The sequence below is a fragment of the Enhydra lutris genome, unplaced genomic scaffold, assembly GCF_002288905.1.
Source record: "Enhydra lutris kenyoni isolate GAN:26980312 unplaced genomic scaffold, ASM228890v2 scaffoldscaffold73, whole genome shotgun sequence".
NCBI classification, from domain to species: Eukaryota; Metazoa; Chordata; class Mammalia; order Carnivora; family Mustelidae; genus Enhydra; species Enhydra lutris.
Genome location: NW_019154157.1, coordinates 4848567 through 4870992, shown reverse-complemented (window position 1 = coordinate 4870992; position 22426 = coordinate 4848567). Strand labels below are relative to the sequence as shown.

General features: G+C 57.8%; 1 protein-coding gene across 1 annotated transcript in view; it reads right to left on the bottom strand.

The window, feature by feature from the left end:
• LOC111160024 (tetratricopeptide repeat domain 28) overlaps nt 1–22426 on the bottom strand; it is a 596564-nt gene that overhangs the window by 5417 nt on the left and 568721 nt on the right. The window contains 8 exon segments of the mRNA XM_022522789.1: nt 596–725; nt 1467–1490; nt 3046–3122; nt 3646–3877; nt 6153–6277; nt 7520–8240; nt 10122–10301; nt 20939–21083. Of these exon segments, the coding sequence (XP_022378497.1) occupies nt 596–725; nt 1467–1490; nt 3046–3122; nt 3646–3877; nt 6153–6277; nt 7520–8240; nt 10122–10301; nt 20939–21083 (1634 nt within the window).

The window sequence follows — 22426 nt, the reverse complement described above, 5'->3', positions numbered from 1 at the left end:
GGTGCTCAGAGGAAAGCTTGGGAAGTGACTAGCTCCCCCGGGAATCGCACCAGCACTTTAAGTGGGACGGGAGAGCAGCTCACAGCCTCTTGTGTGGTATTTTATAAAAAATGCATCTATTAAAGCAGCAGTTTTGGCAGGAGCTGCCTCAGCCGTGTTACATTGTCCAAAAAGGAAAAGTGTCACAGATGAACACGGATCCTGGTGCCGGTGGTTCTAGGTCCCTGGCATCAAATCAGACCTGGTTTCAATGGCACTGTAGAGACCGACCTTGAAACTGTTATTTTATGACTTTGTTTTCTTTAGCTTTTAATCATGGCTTGACTCCCAACAATGCTGACATCTAGCAGCTTTCTATCAAGGCGAGGACTAGAAATGAGAGCGCTGAAACCAAAATGTCGGGCGCTGGGACAAGGCAGGAGGGCGTTTGCCAAGTGTGCTCAAGGGCTGGGATCGCCGAGGCCACCATCTGGGGGGTGGCATGTAAGAAAACACTGAGGCCCCGAGACTCTGCCAGCTTCACCCAACAGAAACTCGGAGAGATGGCGTTTTCAAAAGGGAACTGCAGGAGGCAGGGAAGGATGCTCTGGCCTACCTAGAGCCGCCAGGAACTCGTGGCAGCCGGGGAGGCGCCACAGCTGCACGCTGATGGAGACCTGGATGGGGGCCGAGGCGAAGTCCTGCTCCTTCTCGCCGGCCTGCAGCTGAACCAGCACCTGGTGGAGCTGAGCGAGGAGACGAGTGTGAGCGCGCCGCCTTCCCAGCGCTGCCTTCCCTCCGGCCCGCCTAGGATGTGTCCCCGCATTACTCCTGTGTCACCTGCTACCATCCTCCCTGGTGACCTTAATGTGCATTGCACTGCAAATTCCTGTTAAACGGTGCCTCAAGCCTGCTGTCCTGTCTCCTCTCTGGAGGCTGGGGATGAGGGGGTGTCACAGGGTGGGGGTGGCCTCGCCTCTTCCCTGGCGCACCCTGGAGGCAGGGCTCAGGGACCAGAGGAGGGGTGGGGTGTAGGACCGGTCGTCTCCATCTCTTTTTCTCTATTTAAGCTCCCCTGATGCTCTTGAGTTACATGGCGAAGAAGAGCCCAGCATCCCGTCCCAGAGCCGCAGCACTCAGGGAGGAGCCCGCACACCCCCTTCGAGGGCCTGGGACACTCCGGGACCCCCAGTCTACTCTGGGGCCCTGTGTGGTGGCTTCACAGTGTCACTCGCTCAAAGTCGCTTCTGCCCCTGCTGTTCTGGTGGAACGTGAGAGGTCCAATCGAGAACACGAGAAGGGTGTAGCAGGAAAGGGGGAGCCAGAGCAGAGGAAGGGGTCACCGCGGCCCGGAGCACATGGGGCACGTGCACACAGCTCTGAGCGACAGCACATGCGCCCGGGCTCAGAGCAGGTGCAGGGGACGCAGGGGCTGGGCAGGTTGAGGGGCTCACCTGACAATAGTTGCTACTTAAAGTCGTACTCACCATTCCCACCATATTTTTAACAGCCTTCGGCCAGCAGATTATAAGAAGAGAAAGAGAGAGAGAGAAGAGAGTTTAGACTCAAGCACAGGTTGTTATGCCACGAGCTGATCACTGCTTTAGGAAGCGCCACAGCAGGTCCGCGGTGGCTCCGACCGGGAGGGGAGAGGAGCGAGAGTCAGCAGGGACACACAGGAGAACAAACAGCCACACCAGGCCAGACGCGGGCAGGGGCAGCCAGGCCCTCCCTCCCTTGCCAGGAGAGGAGCAGGGCAGGCAGGGCTCGAGTGGGGAGGGGACACAGAGGGCATGGAGAGGCCACTCTAGACGCCAAGGGCCATGGTTCCAGAGTGACTCGAGAAATAGCCCACCACGGGCCGGCCCCTGGGGGAAGCCGGACATCTGCCCGCGACCCGCTGGAAGAGTCGGCAGAAAGTCCCCGTGATGCCACCAAACGCAAGAAGTTAAGCAGCTGGCTTTCTGGACCCCGCCTTGCCCTGCAAATTTAACTCTAACGTCTTCTGTCGCCAGAGCACAGGCTTCCAGCCCTCTTGGGCTCAGGATGTCTTGATATGCCATGTTCTAGAGGTGCCTTCCTGATTCTCTTCAACAAGGAGACGGAACATGCTCATTGCCAAGTGAGCAGGAACTCAAGAAGGGGCATGTCATTGGGCTGGGCTCCAAATCCGGGGTGGAAACCACCCTGGGTAGGTGGGAGGCTCCAGGCACCACTCGGATTTTCAGAGGCTAATCCCAGACAGAGCAGCTTTGTTCCATTTACAATAAAATCTGATCAATAATAATGAGGTATGTCATTTTTTTTCCAAGTTCTTACACTATGAGACAACCAGAGAGAATTGCTCCGTGACCTTCAGGGCTGCTATTCCAGCCAGAAACCCTTCCCCACACAGCAGTCACCCCAGGGTTCACTGTGTCCCTCCTTCCCCTTGTTTCAGACCCTCACTGGCTGGTAGGAAGATCGGGAGCTCCGAGGCCAAGCTGGGAAAGGCCTATGTGAGGCTGAGAGTTCGAATCCTCCTGATTCCTAAGACCTCCATTCCCCTGAAAGAAAGTCCGTGTGTAGAACCTGCTAAGCAGTAGCTTGCGTTAGAGCTGACCTTGAGTTCACTGCTGTGCCTCCCTCGGTGGCTACTCAGTTTCAGGTGGAGTTCATCCCCTGCTCTGGGCATAAGCATCAGGGACCCTGCAGGGGATCTGGTAGGTTGGCCCCACACCTGCCGGCTGAGGGAGTGTAGCTGTGACACTTGTCAATCAGCGGAAAAAGTGGGCGGGGGACGACGAGGTGCAGGCAGCCGCGGAATGGAGAGTTCAGGAAATGCCCCGACACTGCAAGTGACAGGGGCCTCAGGAGGCCCTACCGCTCTCCAAACCCAGTGCCCTGAACCCAGTGTCCCCTGGACGTGTGTGTGCCTGGGGGGCTCTTTCGCCCCCAGCCTTCGTCTTTCCCATCTAGTCACAGGGGTGGAAAAAGGCAACCAGACCGTGGCACTTGCAGATTCCTATGTAGGCCCAGCTCACCCTGGCGCCCAGGCCCGGGCTCAGCCGCGCCGGCCCGACTCACCCGGCTGACGAGCTGCTCTCCCGTCTCCGAGGCGGTGATGAGCTTGCAGAGGGCTTGGAGCGCAGGGTTGGGCAGACCTAAACCAAGAAGAAGGCAATGTCACCCAAAGGGGCCCCTGCACCCACAGCCCTGCTGCCTCCCCAAGCAAAGAGCCTGAGACACTCCACATCGGGGGCATTTCCAGAAGCTGGGGACAGCCAGGCGTGTGGGTCTCTAACTTGAGAATGGAGACAAGGGTCCCAGAGAAAGGCCCGTCCTCGAGGTGTGTGGTCACATCCCAGGACCCCTGCTCGGAGCGAGGCCCAGAAAGCAACCGGCAGCACCCGCAGCCTGCCTGAGCCCAGGTTCGTCCCCCCGCCCCCCGGCTCTGGCACACCCGGAGCTGCCGTTGAGACGCCAAGGCAGCTGCTGTGTGCCCAGAGTGCGTCCGTGCCAGCCCGGGAGGAGGCAGAGTGGGGCCCGCGCCCTGCTTCCCGGATCGCCTCCAGGTCAGGAGAGCTCTGTGTCTGCGACTCCTTGCTCCTTCCCCACTGTGAGATCCGGCCTCTCCGCCACCAACCGCCATGCCCATGCGGCAGCCCGGCCCCGCCCGGCGCTCACCCAACAGGGACTGGATGGTGCTGCTGCACTGCTGGAGCCGGTCACCGGGGTCGGAGGTTGGGAAGAAGACGGCTGCCGGCAGGCCGCTGGCCGGGGGGTCCAGCCGGAAGCCCACGGCAGTGAGCAGGGCCTGCCAGCCGGGGATGCCGCCCACTTTGTTCTCCACGCTCTGCTGGGACGTGTACATGGCGTTGCGCTGCCCGTTCTGAATGCGCTGCAGGGACTTCTCCACCTGCAGGGGAAGGGGCAGTGGAGTGCCACTCCGGTCACCGGCGTCTCTCCTGGCGGTTCTGCAGACATGCAAAGCCTCGGGTGTGAAGCCGGGGCTGCCTCCTGCCACCCGGGCGCCCTGGCCTCAGGACTACGGCCCAGTAGCAACGGCCCAGCTTGTGAGGGAGGGGGCAAAGGGAAAGGCTGTCCCTGTCCCAGCGCCAGCGAGTCTGGGAGACTCAGAGGAGTTCTGTCCCTTTCCTGGCCCACTCCTCCCGCTCCAGGCTCTCCTCCTCAGACACTAAAACCCACTCTCAGGCCAGGGCCTGCCCCAAACCATGGGATGGTTCCCCATCACTAGGATTAACTTCAGGCCCTCCAGAAGCCCTTCACAGCCTGCAGCCCTCCCATACACCAAGCAGTACCCGTCCCAGGGCTGTGGCTGGCCATGCCCTTCTTCCCCGGGCCTCTGACGCACCCTCCGTCCCACAGCAGTGGCCTCTGGAACCTAGGCCTCCCCCTCCACCTCAGGTACCTCTCCCACCTGCCAGGGCCTAAACCCATGCCTGGCACCTGTGGGCTGAATTTATCCAAGAAACTGGTAAGTCAGCTCCCCCCAGCGAGCCTACCACAGCACTTCCGGCGGCCTCGGGCCTTCCCCGCCATTTCTCTCTCCAGGAGAAATCTCAGGTTGACCTGTGAGACTGCGCGCCCTGGGGGACATCTCTCATCACTAGAGAGGCAGAAGAGTCTTCCAAAGTGTCACCTGAGGCTTTTCTTACAGTATAACCCTGGGATGCAGGGGGCTGACCTCCTGGCAGGAGAAAACGAGTGGTCCTGGGCAGGACGACCAGCCAGGGGGCTTGCCATCGGGGCTGAAGCTCCTCGGAGACACACTGCCCAGGGTCAAGGGGTCCCACGGTTAGTCAGAAGGAGGTAAAGGTAAAGTAAAGCCCAGGGCCCCTGTACTTGCCCCGAGAAACGAAGCCAAGAAAGAAATGACAACCTTTAAATGTGCCTAAGGGGCCCGAGAGGCCTGGCTCTTGCCCTGCGGCCTGCTCTTTTCTAAGAAAAGCAGCCTGGGAGCTGCGGCCAGGAAGGGGGGAACTCTGGGATGACAGGGACCAGAACAGGTCCTAATACTGAGCAGCTGAATTGCTCTATGCAGTTTCCAGACACAGGTTAAAATCAGTTAAGAGAGTCTCCACAGATTCTCAAAGCGCATGAGCACAGCTACCCCAGAGCACGTGGCAGGGGCCACCTCAGGTGTGGCCTGAGAGCTGCCCGGGCTTCTCAGGTGACATCATTCCTACCCAGGCACATGCTGATTTCAGGCAGACCCCAAGCCTAAGAGATGGACAGGACGTACCTACCACCTGGAGCGCATGGAGCCCCAGGCCCAGGGAGCAGGAAGTTTGCCCCGCTGCGGGGACGTGCCCCCTGGAACCCAGCGCCCAAACTGAACTGGCCAGCCGGAGCCTCCAGCCCACGCCCCAGGGCCTGTGCAGGACTCTTCCCCACGTCCTTCCTCTTGAGCTCTGACATAGCCATGCTCATGCCCCTCTGTGCCTCCAGCGGGCAGTGGTTTGCCTGGGCTCTGTTAGGAGTGGGGGTGCGGCATGGGCTGTCCAGCCACACCCCTCGGACCCCCAGCTGGGGCTGGGCGGGTCTGTCTTGCAGAACCCCACGGAGACTAATAACTCTCAGGTGTCAGAGGCTGTCTTCCCGGTTAGCAAAGTAGAAGGGCGGAACACGTTTTCTTTCGCTGCCTCTGGGCTGGATTTGTAACTTCGGACGTGTTTACCCTCACCCCCGGCCCCACCAAGCTTGGGACTGGCCACATACTGGGTTAACTTTGGACTCTTCCTCCAACCCAAAGTTAGGGGAAGGCCAGGGCCATTTGCCTTTAAAATATCCTTTCCCAGCCTCTAGAACCCTCCCGTGTGCCAGCTACTTGCCTGTTCTCTAAGTCTCACTATAGCCTGGAAAAATGAGAAGTTTTATCCTTGCTTCCAGAGGAGCAAACTGAAGCTCAGAGAGCCAGGAGACTTGCCCAAAGCTTCATGGCCCAGAAACAGTGGCAGTGTGGGCCCCAGGACCTTGGCAAGGAGGCCACATCCATCCCCGTGACACATGTGCCTGCCACTCAACAGGCTGGCTCCACCTGTGGGTCCCCTCTGCCTGCTCGTGTCCCCTGGGGATATGGACAGGCCACAGCGCCCCTCCTTGTGCACCTGCAGCTGGCTCTCTGCTCTCGAGGGCAGAGGGCCCCGTGGGAGCCCGGGGGACAGGCTTACCAGGTGCAGCAACACTCGCAGAGCGTCGCGGGCGCGCTCCGGATGCTGGAGGATCTCTGTGAGGGCCTGGCCGATGAGCGATGAGGGACTGTTCAGCTTCACGTCACTCCCAATGAGCATGAACCCTGCGAGAACACAGAAGGGCATCTCGGAGCCTGCCCGCTCGAGGGAGCACCTCTGGCTGGCCCCCTCACTCCCTGGGGCCTCACAGCCACCCTGCCCCCAAGGGGGCCTGCGCAGCATAGCTGCTCCACGGAAAGGACCGCGGGGGGGCTCTCTCACGGGGGCCGCCCGTGAGCTTCTGTCCCCTCCTCTTTAAGAATCAGCGCTTTTCAGGGCTCATGAGTGGTTTTGCAGGAAAGTTCCTCAGGAAAAGTGCCTCTGTGCTCTGCTGCACAGTGAGGGAGGAAGCAAGTGGCCGGGTGGGTGGTTCCCGGGTGAGGGAGCTGAGGGATTCCCGGGGCGCTCCCCAGGCTTGGCCACCATCCCAAGGAATGACCTGCCCTGTTTCCTCTGAGATGTGTCTCGGTCCGTCTGGAACCTGCCTGGGGACAGCACCACGGGATGCGGGCAGGAGGATGACTTGCACGTCTGCGCGGATCCTGTCCCGCTCCCAGATGCAGGGTCGGGGGGGAGGCACACGGAGCAGTCTCCTCAAGCCACCAAGCCACCTAGAACCACCCTGCCCCTAAATAATGGAGGAAGGGGCTTCCCAAGAGCAGGAGTGCGCCACGGCTGTTTTTAAGGTGAGCAGCGCAGCAGGACTTAAACACCATCTTCCCGCACTAAGCCGCGACTTGTATGCCGTCTGTCACTCAGACAAGGACAAAAACACATTCCTGAACACACTGAGAAGACAGGGCAGGGGCCCCACAGAGAGGGGCCAGGGTCCTTGGGGAGGAAGGATCAAGCTCAGAGGCCAGGCTCCCCCCAGGCCAGCACTAGGGCCCTGGGGCGCACCTAGTCAAAAAAAAGATGACTTTAGGGGCGCCTGGGTGGCGTGGTCAGTTGAGCATCCAACTCTTGATTTCAGCTCAGCTCATGATCTCAGGGTCCTGAGATCAAGCCCTGTGTCGGGCTCCGCCTTCAGTGGGGAATCTGAGATTCTTTCTCCCTCTGCTCCTCCCCCTGCTCATATTCTTTCTCAAATAAATAAAATCTTAAAAAAAAAAAAAAAGGACTAATACCTCAGTGACAAATGACCGGTTTGGCAGAAGGTGAGAGTCTCAGCAAACAAGGCCCTCTGCCGGCACCGCCCCACGCTGCCTCTCCCCAGTGCCCCGTCCTCCCCTCCCCCACCTGGGAGGCTGTGAGTACCCAGTCCTGGGCACCCCTGACAGGCACCAGCCAGTGGTCCGTGCTCCTACCTGCCCAGTTGGAGGGGTGTGAGAAGGCCTTGCTGCTCTGCACCACTTTCATGGCCTCCCCCAGGGCGGCGCTGGCTTTCAGGCCATTGAGCAGGGATGAGTAGAAGGCGTGGAGAAACATCTTGGAAGCCGCCACGGGCACAGGCCACAGAGACACAAGAACACACTGTGCGCCGGCAGCCAGGAAGGCCCGTGTCAGTGCGATGACCCCGTCAGCCGTGACCTTGCTGTTGGACTCCTGTGAGGAGCCGAGGACCACCAGCTTCACGGGAAGCCGCAGGTCCAGGACGTCGGCGGCCGTGAGCAGCAGCTCCTGCAGGGGCGGGCAGTCCGAGATGCTCTCCCCGTCGCTGGCGTCATCCTGCACCCGCAGGGACTCGGGGATCGTGTAGGGGTGGCCGAAGGAGCTCTTGCTGCCGCCAGGGTTACCGTCAGCACTGGGAGTGAGGACCAAGGCTGACAGTTTCCATGAGATGTGGGTGGCAAAGTGGACACACTCGGCCTGGGTCAGGGCACTCATGACCCGTTCTTTGGTGGCCACGTTGCCCACCAGAGGCTGACAGCCCAGCAGCTCTGACACCATGTACGCCTCCTCCTCGGCCGATGGCATGGGCCCCCACAGCCACCTGTCCATCACCGCCGACGGCAGCTTCGGGTTGCCGACAACAGCCGCCATGGACGTGGAGCTGGAGTACATGGGCGGGTTCTTCCTCAGGTGAGACTAGGAGGGGAAGACAGAGAAGCAGACCACCCCGCCCGTCAGACAGGGGCCGGGCTAGCTGGCCGAGCCGTAGGCTTCCCGTGAGCACCGGGCTCCATCCCCTCGGAGCTACACCTGTGCTCCCAATAACCTCGTTCACTCCAACCCTCAACACCGCTGGTGCCCGGCTGCTCATCCTACTGAGAATCACAGCTTCACTGCCGAGCTCTGGAAAATCAGGACTGGATCTCAGGAAGGGCCCTTCCCATCTGTCAAGTCCTGAGGGGCGCTGCGGCCGGAGGCGAGGGTGGAGGGTGCTGGCCTGCCCCACGCGCCTCACTCCCACAGACCTCCCTCTGGGCCCCGAAATGGGGGAGACCTACTCCTGATGGGCCAGGGCTCTGAAGGTTGACAAAAAGCAAGTCAGTCTCAGTGGAGACAGGGCTAACCTCCGCCCTGTACAGCCACCATGTGCTGAAAAGATTATACTTGTCATCTCCTTATGTGCTGCCAAAGAAAGAAAACACTGAATTATAAAATCTGCATAGAGGAGTCCAGGAAAGTTCTGATTTTCCCCCAACGAGGTCTTTTGATGCTTTCTGGGAAATATTAAGTATCAAATTATTTCAAAATAACCTGATGGCTCCATAGTGGTGATGCCTCAACTGCGGGTAGGAGAAGCGCCTGCTGGGCGTCTGTCAAGAGACGGGGCTCTTCCACTCCCTGGCCAGCCTGGCAAACAGCCAGCTTACTGTTGTCACCATGAAGCGCCCGAAACACGGGCCATCTCTGACCTCCTGGGTGCTTCTGGCAGTAGAGCAACAAGCGGCGCTCTGAGCCAGACAGCGTCCGGCGAGGCCATGCAGTCAGCCACGGACACGCCAGAAACTCGAGAAAAGCATTTCTTTCACTTTGAACTGGTTCTGTCCCATGAGAAAGTTACTGTTCAGTCACAGAAAACAGATCTAAGATTTCCAAACCCCCGTGAGACAGATGCGGACCGGGTTTGAGCCATGTCAATGATCATGGTCAACAGAAGCCACCACAGGTCCCAAGGGGACCGCCCATGCCCAGGGCCCAGGGTTTGCGTTCCTGAATGAGCCACTTTCTCCCACTGGGAGGAGCTCTGTCTGACCCAGCTCTCCTCGTGGTCTGCTGGTCTCTGAGGCCATGTTCAAGTTCGAAGACGGAGCAGGACGGCCGAGGCAGCCACAAGTGCATGCCCGGCAGATCGGGGTCCATGAGGGTCTGAAGGAGTTTGGAGAAGGTTGGAAGGCCCTCTGATTGAGTGGGCACGCCAAGGGGGCTCATGGGGTGAGACCTCTGATTCTATGGACGGCCCACTGTTGCCCTCTTGATTTTCACAGACATTTCTGCTCACACTGACGCTTTTGCTGAATGAGGGCCAAAAATCTGTCCCCTGAAAGCCCCCTCATCTGTGTTCAGTTCCTTCGTTGGCCGGTGGGACCCTTTTCTCATGTGTCTGCTATCCTTGCCTGCGGCCCCTCTGCTGGGCACAGCCGGCGCCAGTCAGTGGACAGCGCGAGGGCGGTGGGCACCGGGGAAAAGCAGCTTCCTCAGAGACCCGGACTGGCCTGGAGCCTGACCCAGTCCCCTGAGGAGCTCACAGTCCTGATGTCACAGCAAAGACATTTTGAGAGAAAGGACAGAGACTGTGGCTTTTGGAGATAGCAGAGATGAGTCCGGAGGCCAGAGGGCTCTCCTCCCACCTTCAGACAGACAGACAGACAGATCTACTCCAAAGACAGCCTCCCTGGCCGCAAACTGCAGAGGGAACCTTGGGAAGAGACCACACGCTGGCCCCCTTGCAGCCCAGTCTGGCCGGGAAGGCCATCCTCCAGAACCCCACAGCTAGGCACCCGCCACCAGCACGAGGCTTACCTTGGACTGTGGGCTGAGGGAGCGGATGGAGGGGACGGCGATGAGGGCAAAGCGCTCGTACAGGTACTCGTTGGAGGAGCTTCCCTTCAGGAGGGCGAAGGGGATGAGGTAGAGCTCCCCCTCCAGAACCAGGACCAGCTGCCGGTGCCGGCCCACGGGGCCGCTGGAGTGCATCAGGCCCTGCGGGGAGGCACGGGGCGCCTGAGTCGGGGCCCAGCAGGCAACAGCCTGCCCGCATGGGGCCTACTGGGCCACAAACCACATGCGCCCAAGAAGCACCTGGCAGGCCCACAGCGCCCACGCGGGGAGGGTGGGTGGTGGCTTGGGGCGCTGCCCAGGGGAGCATCACCGAGTTGGGGCTTCCTCCCATCTCACGGACCTTGCAGTAAAGGAGGTTGGGGGCCAGTCTAAGTCTGCACGGCAAGGGGAGAGACCGGGTCACCTGTCAAGGACAGGGATGTCCCACAAAGACAAGGACTGGCCCCAGCAGGTCTAGAGGAGGCAAGGAGTTGTCCCAGAAAGAGCCCTGTGTGTCATGGTGACCCCCAGAGGGCCAGGCCAGGGGATGCTACATTGGTCCAGAAACCCTAAGAGCAATGTAGGTGTGACTCTTCTCATGAGAGGCAGTGACACTGTGACCCCCAGACTGGGCTCAGGCCGAACAGGAAAGATCAAGCAGATGTTGCTGCTGCATGAGGAGATGCCGCCCAGAGCCTGCTGGGGAGCGCGGGCCCAGCTCTGGCTCCGGGGGTGGTCACGGCCGGGCTCCTGTCCCCCCAGCACCTGCTGGCTGACTGGGCGCAGTGCCCACCAGGGCGCTACTGTGCTCCGCGGGAGTGCGGATGCATGCCTGATCCGCCTGACTGCCGCCCCGAGTGCTGGGCTGAGGCTGGCACATGGCACTCCGCTAACCCAAAGTGACACGTGCCTGGCGGGCCCGTCAGTCTCTACAACCCCCTGTGGCTTTTTCTTAAAAAAAAAAAAAAAAATTGTAGATGCATCTAAAGAAAGCAGAAATAAAAACAGGCCAATTTGCTGGTTGTTTGCTTTAAGAGCTATTTACCGAGAAGGGGTAAAAGAATCATTGTACGACCCAGGAAGGAGGAAGTGGGGTATGGCACACTGCTTGCTGTGGATTTCTGGATTGGCACAGGGAGGTGAGGTAGACCGGGAACCTGCAGTCAGCTCCTGGGCCTGGGGGGAGCCCCCACCATGGCCACACCGAGGCCCTCCCCGCCCCCGGCCCTGGGGAGCCACTCTGGTCTGTGCCAAGCAGACCTGGAAGGTGGGCCAGAGGAGCTGGGCGATGGGGCCCTGACCTCGGTGGTGGGTCACAGCTGGAACAGTGATGACCACTCCCAGCTCAGCGAGGGCTGTCCCCCGCACGTGTGGGCAATGCGGGGACTCAGGCCACCTGCCGTGTGCAATACCAGACCCACCCCCGGCTGATCCAGGGTCACCAGGCATTTGTGGGACAAGATGCCAGCCCCACCCTCACAGGCCTCCCCTGGACCCCCCTGCCAGGGCCCAAACCCCGGTAAGTCTCTGTCAGGTGCCATCCCACAGGTCACTGATTTCTCTGGGACACACTCGGGCAAGTCCCCAGTCACAAGAGCATCCATGCATGTGAACTGAAGGCCAGCAGGGCAGTGTCAGGCAGGGTAGGGTTGTGACTGGGAAGCTGGAAGCCGTTCATAGAGGTGTTACTGGTAGGGTCTTTGTAGGCACTCTGCACACTCTGCCTGCAAGACCCTATCTGGGACATCAGCCTAAAGACAGGTGAGGTCCTGTCCCTGCAGGCCACACGATGTCTTCTCTGACAAGGAATTCTGACCTCTCTGAGGGGCAGTCCATGTGGTGCTGGCCTGGGCAGAAGAGGCCCAGGGCAGTGCGGGGAGGGGGCAGTAAACAGAGAGCAAGTCTGGGGAGAGACCCGGAAGCCACCGTGGAGGACCCTGCCCAAGTTCAGACAGGGAAGCGTGGCTCCCCCGGGCTCTAAGCACCTGCTATGCACATTCTCCATGGACAAACCTCCAGGGAAGTGTCTGGAGGCAGCCTGCACCACGGGAGATGGGGCGGTGTGTGCTGGGGCTGTGCACGCTGATTCAGACAGCGAGAGACCCAGGGAGAGAAGGGAGACTTGCCGGGACTTGGGAAAGAGTGACCTCAGTGGTGAGGGGAGGGAAGGCTCTTGGAATTCTAGCCTGGAGATGGGGAGAGTTTGCTCTGAATGAACAGAGTACCCCAATTCAGAGGTCTGGGTCCTCCCGGAATGGAGGCTCGTGGCTGGGGCTGGGCTGGCTCCCGCACATGGCCCTGGGTGAGAGCCCCACGTGGGACCCCTGTCCGGGCAGGAAGGAGGCGAGCACCAGCAACCCTGGCCTGCAGGCAGACGGGCTGCACAACAGACTGACAGCTTCAGTTAAAAGACGGCAGGAAAACGGATTGAACCTGTTGGAAAAGATGGCCCGGGAACGGTCTTCTGAATTCTGCCTACAGGATACATGAGCATTGCCCTTGTTCTGAAAGATCAGCTATAATCCAATGTGAACTTGAAAATGGAAAATAAAGTGATGTCTCTATCCAAATTACATATCATCCATTAGATAGAAAAGGAAAGAATTCAGGGAAAGGCTTCTCTGCGTCTCCATCTGTCAGTCTAGAAAGAGTATTTGCTGGCTTCTTAAGTCCTGGGTTTGAGAGATAAAAGGGCTCAGCATCAGCCCCACACCAGCAACTAACAGAGCCCAACAAATTCCAGCAAAGACTCAGACTTTCTGACCTCTGAAGTTTCTAGAAATGGATCTTTTGAAGGAGACCATGACAACAAGGGCAGGGGTGCTGAAATCTGTCTATTCCCCCGGTGACCCTGCCCGTCCCAGGGTGTTCCAGGCCCAGGATGGAAATGGGGACACGGAGTGCCCCAGCAGGGAGGCCTGGGAGCGAGGGGACTCGGGCTATGCCCAGTCTTCACAGAGGGTGAAGGCTATTCCTTTAGCCAGGGCGGGCGGTGGGCACCTGCTGGTGGGTGTGGGCGGCTATTGTCACTTTACAGACCCTCAGCACCCTCCTGCTGCCCCATCTGCACCTGCCCAGTGACTAGATTCCTGCAGCGGGGTCTCGGTGCTGAGCTTCCTCGGTGGAGGATGCAGAGGGGCAATGCCAAGGGAAGAGGATTTCCTGCTGGCCCAAGTCAGCGGTGTGTGTGCATGGAGACACACAGCAGAGCCCAGACTGCCTGTCTGTGACCCTGCTGATACCCTTCCCTCGGTCCTTTCCACATGACAACAACCCTGGCCTGCGCCACCCATGCTCTCAGCAGGCCTCCTGCCCAGCAGGTGCCTGGACTCTCTGCACACCCTTGCCACTGGAAGAAGATCCTCTGTCCTCCTGCCCCCTGCAGAGGGCGGCCTTTGCTCGCCAGCAACTCGAGACCAGGTCCAGCCCGGCCAAACCAGCCAACATCTCTGCTATCCAGTGGGCCAAACCACATACCTTTCCCGGGGTCCATCCTTTCCTGGGTAAACTTCCTCAGCCTGAGAAAACCAGTTTCCTTCAAGCTGACTGCTACTCTTTGGCCACAGGGAATAAGTCTCTCTGTCAAACGTCCCCTGGTTGATCTACTGTGCTTTTGGTCTCCCGCCTGAGCACTATGGCGTGCACATCCATGACCTCACATGGGTCAAAGCGGGCCGCGGTGGCATGGAGCCTGGCAGCCAGTGGGCAGTTGGGACATACTAGTCAAACGTGAACTCACGACTGTCTGCAGGTTCTTGAAATACGGTCAACATAGCCCTATAATTTTTATAGTTGACCCTTGAGCATCACGGATGTGAATGGCGTGGGTCCCCTTACACGTGGGCTCTTTTCAAAACACACAGGACAGGGCTGTAAATGTATTTTCTCTTCCTGAGATTTTCTTAATGCCATTTTCTTTTCTCTAGCTTCTTTGTTGTAGGATTACAGTATATAACGCACGTGACCTATAAAATCTATGTTAATCGACTCCTTGCTACTGATAAGCCTTCCAAGCAACAGTAAGCTATTAGTCGTTAAGTTTTGAGGGAGTCAGTAGTTCCATTTGAATATTTCACTGCACCAAAGACGGGTGCCCCACATTACATAGGACCCATGGTGTTCAAAGCTCAACCACACTGTTATTTTTTCCTGGGCCTCAATTTCCAGTATAACTCACCCCCTCTCTCTCTGGTGTTTATAAACATGCACGGAGCTAAAACATGTAAGGGGCCCCTCTGGAGCATCCAGCTCCAAACTTTGACCCAGGGACCTCGACAGACCAATGTCACCACCATCCATCCCTTCCTCGTGTCACCATCACCATCATCCACCAGCTATTCACTGAGTGCCCGTGACGCCTGACACCTGTGGGATCAGCCACCTGACAGTGACCCTGAAGTCCACTTTCTGAGTCTGCAGTTCTCCGAGGCAACTGCCACAGATCCTGAATATATGGTTGGTGGAAATTTTGGATGCGATCACCATTTCTTCAGCGGGGCCCTATACAGATGCATGGTGACCAGCAACACTGATCCGTTCAAAAGCACTGATACCAGCACTTGACGTTGCACGTGTCCTGGCGTCTGGTTTAAGAGCTACGTGCTCCACGCAGGTCACCATGGTTCAAGGGATCAGTCTGCACCCTCCCGGTGCAGTGAGCCTCGTTTTCACTGGAGGACATGGGAGGCCACTCGCTGTGTCACAGCATCACAGGCCAGGGGAATAAACATCCCGGAGCTTGATGGGGGAGTGACAGAAAACTCCTGAGTTCAGGAGTTTCCAGGCAGATTAGATTTGGGATCAAACAGACCCCACAAGGATTCCAGAAGCAAGAACTGGCAGGCATCTGGCTACTGCAGAGCTGGCTTACAGGCCTGGGTTTTTTTCCGGACTCACATTTTTGATTGAGTGAACTGGTCAAACAGAACTTTTTTAAGATAGAGAAACCTTTTCTCTGATGTTTCCGGGAGATCTTGGCATCACAGGTGGATGTAGAGAGCCGCAGCAAGTGTCACCGTAGGGAGTAACCCTCAAATCACAACTAAAACCCACAAAGACCACAGACCCTGTAATCCAACCAGAAATGCAAGAGTCAAGGTCAATGCACTCGATGAGATTCTTTGGCTACCCCAACAACAAATCACTGGTTTGCCGGAAGAACCAATGGAGGGGAGGGCTTTGGAATTCGGGAACTGGAGGAACGTGACGAATGGCCAGCCCGAGCCAGAGGGGTCTGCCTGCCACCAGCGTCCAACTCCAGGCACACCAGGCACACCAGCCAGAGGGTCTGCCCATGGACCTCCGGGCAACAGCGGGCCTCTCATTCTTGGCTGCCCTGGGGAAATGAGCCCGCGCACCCCCATGGGCAGGCATCTTCAGGGTGGGGCTGAGACGGCCGCTGTTGCACATCCACCAGAGCAGAGCCACAGCCCAACGGCGTTCACCCAGAGAGGAATGTTCCCCTCCCTGGAGGCTGCTTGCCCATCGGGCCGCTCTCACCACCAGTTTCACGGTTCCAGGCAGCTTCTCGCCTCCATATTTCCTTGTCCTAATTGGTTGTGGAAATGCTTGCTGTTCTTGGGTGATGTGGGTCCTTATTTGAATATCACAACAGATGTCTCACTCAGAAATCAGTTAGATGGGCTGGTGGCGGGGCTGCCAGCCCCGAGCATGCCCCAAGCCCTGAGCAGGCCAGTCTCAAGGGCCTCGGCCTCCGCTCCATAGTCTGGAGTGCAGGGCAGATTGTTTCTGGGGACAACTATTCCCTGACTATCTCCAAACGTTCCATCCATTTGGAAAACGGGCACCTAGATGGGCTGTCTTGTCTCCGGAGGCATCTGTTCTGGGGTGAGCTGGTTTATCAGGCTACTTGATTTTGCAAGAATCCTTTCCCCCAGAGCTGAAATTAAGGGCAGGCCCCAGTCAGAGCTGAGCTCTGCCCCTGCCTTGTACGTGTAGATGAGAGGTCTGGGGCGAATTCCCAGAGCCCCAGTGTTTAGGAAGGCATATTACCAACCTAACCAACTTGAACAGCAAGTTTTTTTTTTTTTTTAAAGACTTTATCTATTTATTTGACAGACAGATCACAAGTAGGCAGAGAGGCAGGCAGAGAGAGAGGAAGGGAAGCAGGCTCCCTGCCGAGCAGAGAGCCCGATGCGGGACTCGATCCCAGGACCCTGAGATCATGACCTGAGCCGAAGGCAGCGGCTTAACCCACTGAGCCACCCAGGCGCCCCTGAACAGCAAGTTTTAAGTAAGTTTCTGGGGGTCCTGAAACAGACGCATCCACATAAACAGGCAGCGACCTTAATCCAGAGCAGAGGTGGCCGAGAAATACTCCTCCTCATGATCAAGGTCATTCACTCTTGCTACCTGTCCTGCAACTACGGTTTTATGACTGTAGATGTAGGAAACAGAGAATTTCAATAAATGGAAATAATGGCAAAGATGGGACTATAACTAGAATGAGACCAAACTCCAGTGATGCTGAAAGGTTCCAAAATCTGGACCTCTGGAGAATGAGTCACCCAAATCCAAGGCAATTTCCACTCTCCATCTGGCTTCTTGATCAGAGCAGCTTCTGGCTTTGGTGAAGCCCTATCTGCAAACTGAGGGGGTGATTTTGGACCTGAGTGAGCGAGCGGCTTCCCCTAGAGCAGCCCTGGGGGTCCTCGTCACATCAGATGCATCTTCTGGAACATGGCTGCTGGCGCATACTTCTGTGTGATACTGATCCCGCCGTGGGACAGGACTGGTCCAGGTCTGTCCCTTCACCACAGACAGGGCCCAGAGGCATGGCTTACTGTGTTTTACTCTATTAAAATGATGAAAATTGAATGCCAGGGATGCACACAGGGTCCCAGTCTCTTTCACACGAAACCCTTGCAACTTTTCTTTGGTGACATTTTCTCCTGTGGGTATTGGACAGGGCTTGACTTAATGTCTGCTGACGGGTTACATGCAGACGTGGCTGGGCCCTCCTCACAGACAGCTGGACAGGCTCACCCCATCCTGACAGCAAAGGACGGCATGCTTCCAGGAAAGAGGCACGACCGTGTTTCCCTGAAGCCAAATTAAATCAAATACTGGTGCAAGCCGACGGTAAAATATTCTTCTGTTCCACTTCTCATACTGTCTGACCTACTCCCTTAGCCACAGGACTGGGGCTACACAAAGGCACTTGTTCAAATAATTATAAGCCCCATATGAAGAGGCTAATCGTTTTAGTCTTGAAGTGTCAGAGACTTGTAAGCTTGGACTTTCGGTTTTGATTTGTATTTTCACTGAAGATATGGAAAAGGGTCTGGCTGGGCCTGGCAGCTGACAGCGCTGGGAGCGGGCAAGTGGATGGCGTCGTGTCGCCCTCTAGTGGCCTCCGGAGCAGGTGAGGGTGCTGGCCTCGGGCAGCAGGAGGAAGGCGCAGGCCGCCTCCTCCTCCTCTCTGCAGCCCACCCAACCTGAGCAGGCCTGTGAGCCTCAGACACGGGACAGCCACATACTCTGCGGCCTCCTCCGCCTCCAGGAGGGTGTCGACCCAACACACGCCAACAACTGCTTGTGGAACGAACGGATGAAACTGTCAGTCGGGTGTCTTTACTGAAACACAGCAGATGGCAACCGCTAGCCAAGGACAAGCTCTTCCTCTGACCGTTTGCTTTAACAGCCTTTGCAGGGTTTCACTCTGCGGCTCATGCGAGGCAGCCACACTCGTTCACAATATTTGGACACCTAGGTCACAAGAGAGAATACTTTCTCTCTCCGGAAGTCAGGATACGCTTCCCAACTGCACGGCTCCCTCCATGATGAGACTGTACCCCCAAAGGCGGGCGCCTGGGGCCCCATACATCTGTCCCAAACCGCAGGCTTTGGGGCACTGGCACCGTCTGGTGGCCGGGCCCTTCCCTTCCCTGGGCAGCTCCCCCTAGGAAGCCCAACTCCGTTCCCTGCTCTAACTTGTTTAGGGTTGTAACTCTTCCCCTTCCCAGCAGCCCTGGAGGGACACAGATGTCTAGGCACGAGCTGCACTATTCCCACAGGCACATTTTTATTCTTTAAGTCACAGGGGCAAGTCCTCAGGGAGGAAAAGCACAGCGCAGCTTTTATAACCCCACAGGCTCCCCAACAAGGACAACTCGAGGCTGCAGTAGTTTATCTCCTCGGAGGAAGTACTGGATGGCGAGAAGGAGGGCTGCCTCTCCCCACCCCCCAGCTTTGGACCATTCCATAAACTTCACTGAGTGTCAGCATGTACCAGGCCCTGGGCCAGCTTCTGGGGACACAGAGATGAGGGACCATCCTTGCTTTCAGGGAGTGTGGGGTGGGCAGCAAGGGGGAGGAGGGGAGGCATGCCACCAGCTAAGTTCTGAGTCCAGTGAGGTAGTGGGTGCCATGAAAGACATGGGGCATAGAGGGGACCCAGTAGCAGGGAGGTGGAGGAAGGCTACAGGGCGGTGGGAGAAGAGGGCAAGGAAGGCTCCTAAGAGGAGGAGACACTCGATCTGGGCCAGAGAGGTGAGGAGCTTGCCAACTCCACATGACCTGAGCCTCCAAGGACATGCTGGTCCCAGCCAGTCTCCAGCCTGGCCCCCTGCTCCCTGCCCCCCTCGCCAGCCCCACCAGCCCATTCCACATTCGTGGGACAAGTCATCTGGGACCTGGACACCAAAGGGAAGTGCCAAGTACCCCAGAAGGCCCAAGTGAGTGAAAGAATGGAGGGTCCAAAGAGCCTTCAGAGGACCTGAAGGGGGATCAGTGCAAAACGGAGCTCAGGCGAGCAGAGCATGGGAGTAAGTCACCAAAATGGTCTGCTTGGCCATCTGAAGACAAATCAGCCCAAGGGTGTAGGTGTGTATTTCTCCCCAGGATGCAGCACATAAATCATGCTAAGTTAGCGTGACCTCTGAGATGCTCTGAGCCGGGGCACTCTCAGCAGCCTTGGCCCTTGGTTAAAAAGAGGACACCAAGGGGACAACAGTCCTAAGAAGGACAGGACAGGGTGTGTTGCAGGGAAGGAGAAGACAGGCCTGGGCCTCTGTGCTGACGGGACCAGAGGCCCTGAGGTGCTGGAAGGGGCAGCAACGTGGGTGCAGTGGCCCCCTCTCGCCAGGGCCCTCTTGCTGCTGCAGCTGTCCCGTGCATTCCTCACACGCCTCGAAGCCCAGCCCTGCTGGGACCTGACACGCTCTGTGGCATCGTCTCATTTTCTAATTAGGACACAGGGACTTGAGGAGGAGAAACTGCTTGGCCAAGGTCACCCATCCAGGGAAGGGCAGCGTCAGACTTGAGTCCTGACTGCCAGCCCCCAAAATTCTGGGCTCCTCACCACCCCCGGGTCCCTGAGCAAGGGACGTCTGCAGGGCCTGGCAGGCAGGCAGCCTCCTGAAAAATACTGGGCTGGCTGACACACATCCTTGGCCGACCGGCCAGGGAAATGCATAAGCAAATACTTCCAGGAGATGAAGGCGTCGCTGTCAAGGTAGGGTTTTCTGAGGACACACTTCATCTCTGCCAGCTGGCTGAAGTGGAAGAGCGAGCCACCGAGGGGCCACCCCAATGTCTGTGAGACAAAACTCCCACCCGGTTGCAGACGGCTGCTAGGACGCGCGGGCCTGCAGCCTGCTCTCCACGGCCTGTCAGTCACACCCTCCCCGCCCGACAGCCAGGCCCCCGTGACTGCCAGCACTGTGGGCTTTCCTTGGGGTGGGTTATGGGCTGAATGCCCCCAAATCCATATGTGGAAACCCTCATCCCCAGTGGGATGGTATTTGGAGGTGGGACCTTTGGGAGTAATTTGGTTTAGATGAGGTCACAAGGACAGTCCCCTCACGATGGAGTTAGTGCCCTTACAAGAAGGGGGAAAGGCCAGAACGACCATGGGAGGACACGGTGAGAAGGGGGCTGTCTACAGCCAGAAGGAGGGCCTTTGCCCCACAACTGAAGCTGCTGGCACCCTCACCCCAGACTTCAAGCTTCCGGAACCATGAGAAATAAACATCTGTTGTCTAAACCGCCCAGTTCACGGTGTTTTGTTAACAGCAGCCAGAGCTAATACACAGTCATACACGAAGCCATCTGATAGGCTCACCATTCAGAGTCATAAAACCCCCAAGCCCTTTGGTCTCCCCCACCCAGTGAGAGCGCCATATCCGGACTGAAGGATGGTATCCAAAGTCCAGAGCCACCGAAACCCATCAGGAGCCATTCTCAACCTTCTCGAGAAATCCCAGCTGGAAGGGTGTCTTTGACGTCAGACTCTGCAATGGAGTCCGTGGCTCCTGACAGTGGCAGAGGCCAAGGGATCTGTTCTCAGCAGAAAGCAAAGCCCTGCTGAGAGCCTCGAATAAGAGGTGGAGATGGGGAGGCCTTCCCAGCAGGACGAGATAGGGCTGTGGCACACCGCTCTTGCCATCTGCTCGGGGCTCACACGGATGGCGTGGTTCCTCCTGACAACTGTGGAGATGGGCCCAGCCCTGTGCCTCCCTTGGCCCCAAAATCTGATGAGAAGATAGGAGGGCATCACCTCTCGGGGTCCCTGACGCAGCCAAGGCCAGATTTGTCTGGCTGGAAAGGAGCAACCCTAGGCTTTAACCTGGCAGCCTGAACCTGGGGCGTTTCCCCCTTACAAGCAGCCAGCCAAGAATGCGCTTCCAGACACTGACTGGAAAGCTGGAGAGAGATGTGTGTCCCTGGTTGTCTCAGGAGCCCATTTTATATCTAAGGGGCACATGTGGGCACTGAATAGGAAACAATGCGTCCGGACGCCTCGAAGCCCCTGGGCCCCAGGACGGGGGGACACTTACCCCTTCCATGGGCGCTATGAGCAGGTCGTACAGAGCACGGAGCGGGGGCCTGGCGAACGAGCTCTGCCTCCTGGGGAGAGAGGAGGTCCCGTCCTTGATCGGCGACATGGTGTTGCTAACCAAGCTGGTCATGCTCTGGCAGCTCCTGGGGAGAGAAGGGCCGGGGGAGTCAGCAGGGCCCACGCGGGGCCGGCGGGACTGCGCTGCTCACTCGGCAGCGCTCCGGGTCCTGGAAAAGGCAGGTCAGAGGCTGCACAGCAGGGCCCAGCCCGGCCTCCCTCCCAGCTTCGCCTTCTTCACCTACGTTTCAGGTAATTTTCACAGAACAGTGAGCACTGACAGAAACCGCAGGGTAAACCAGCTGCACACAACAGCTTACATTTCTATGGAGTTTTTCTGCATAATCAGATGTCCCAAAGTGCTGTTCAAAGGATTTAATTACATCCTCGTGTGAAGCGATTGTGTACAGGCAAACGTGAGGACCATTAGAATCAGCGGCAGCCACCGAGCGGACGGGGAGGACAGTGCTCCCAGGCCAACTGCTCTCTCGGCGGGAACCGTGGACAAGACCAGGGGTGTGCCAGCCCCAGCCCAGGGCTCGGGTCAGCGGCCGGGAAACTGCCTGGGCCCCAGCGAGCACCAGGCCCTACAGGCCCCGGCCCTGCAGCTCCCGCATGGTGGGTCCACTCGAGGGTACTTGCAGACTTGGGTTTTGCTTTTGGCTTCTGTGTGGGGGTTGCCAGGCAGTTTAATCAGTGCAGATGGCACTCTCGATCCCAAGAGCTCTGAGTTTCACACTCCCGAAACAGGACAAGACCATTCGTTCCCTTAGAAAGTGGTTCCTGGGGTGCCTGGGGGGCTCAGTTGGTTGCACGTCCCACTCTTGGTTTCAGCTCAGGTAATAATGGCAGGGCGGTGGGATAGAGCCCCACGTCGGGCTCCCTGCTCACGACGAATTTGCTTGGGATTCTCCCCCTCCCCCTCCCCCTGCTTGCTCTCGCTAAAATAAATAACTAAATAAAATCTTTAAAAAAAAAAAGAAAGAAAGAAAGAAAGAGAAAAAGTAAAAGAAAGAAGGTTTCCTGACCACCGGTTACCTGCCAGACCCTGCTGTCAGCCCTGGGGGCCTCCACAGGCCACATGGCACAGGTGGGCACAAGAGACAGCAGGCGGGAGACATGCGGGTTTCCACTGAAGAGACCAGGCTGCCCCCCACCCGTCCTGTGGCCTCAGCACAGCCTCGGGGGACATTCTCTGCATCATTGCTGGACAGTCAGTGGTATCTTAACCTTGATTTAGACACCATGTACATTTTTGGAGTCTCTGCTATGTCCTCAAGGACCTTTAAGGAGAAAAAAATGGATTTTCTATGAGATACACCTCCAAGTTTTGGTAAATACTCTGGATCACTGGTGGTGGCAGCTTGAGTGTTTCCTGAGAAAAGACCAGAAGGCAGCTTTCCCTCCGGGGCCTGGCCAGGATCCATGA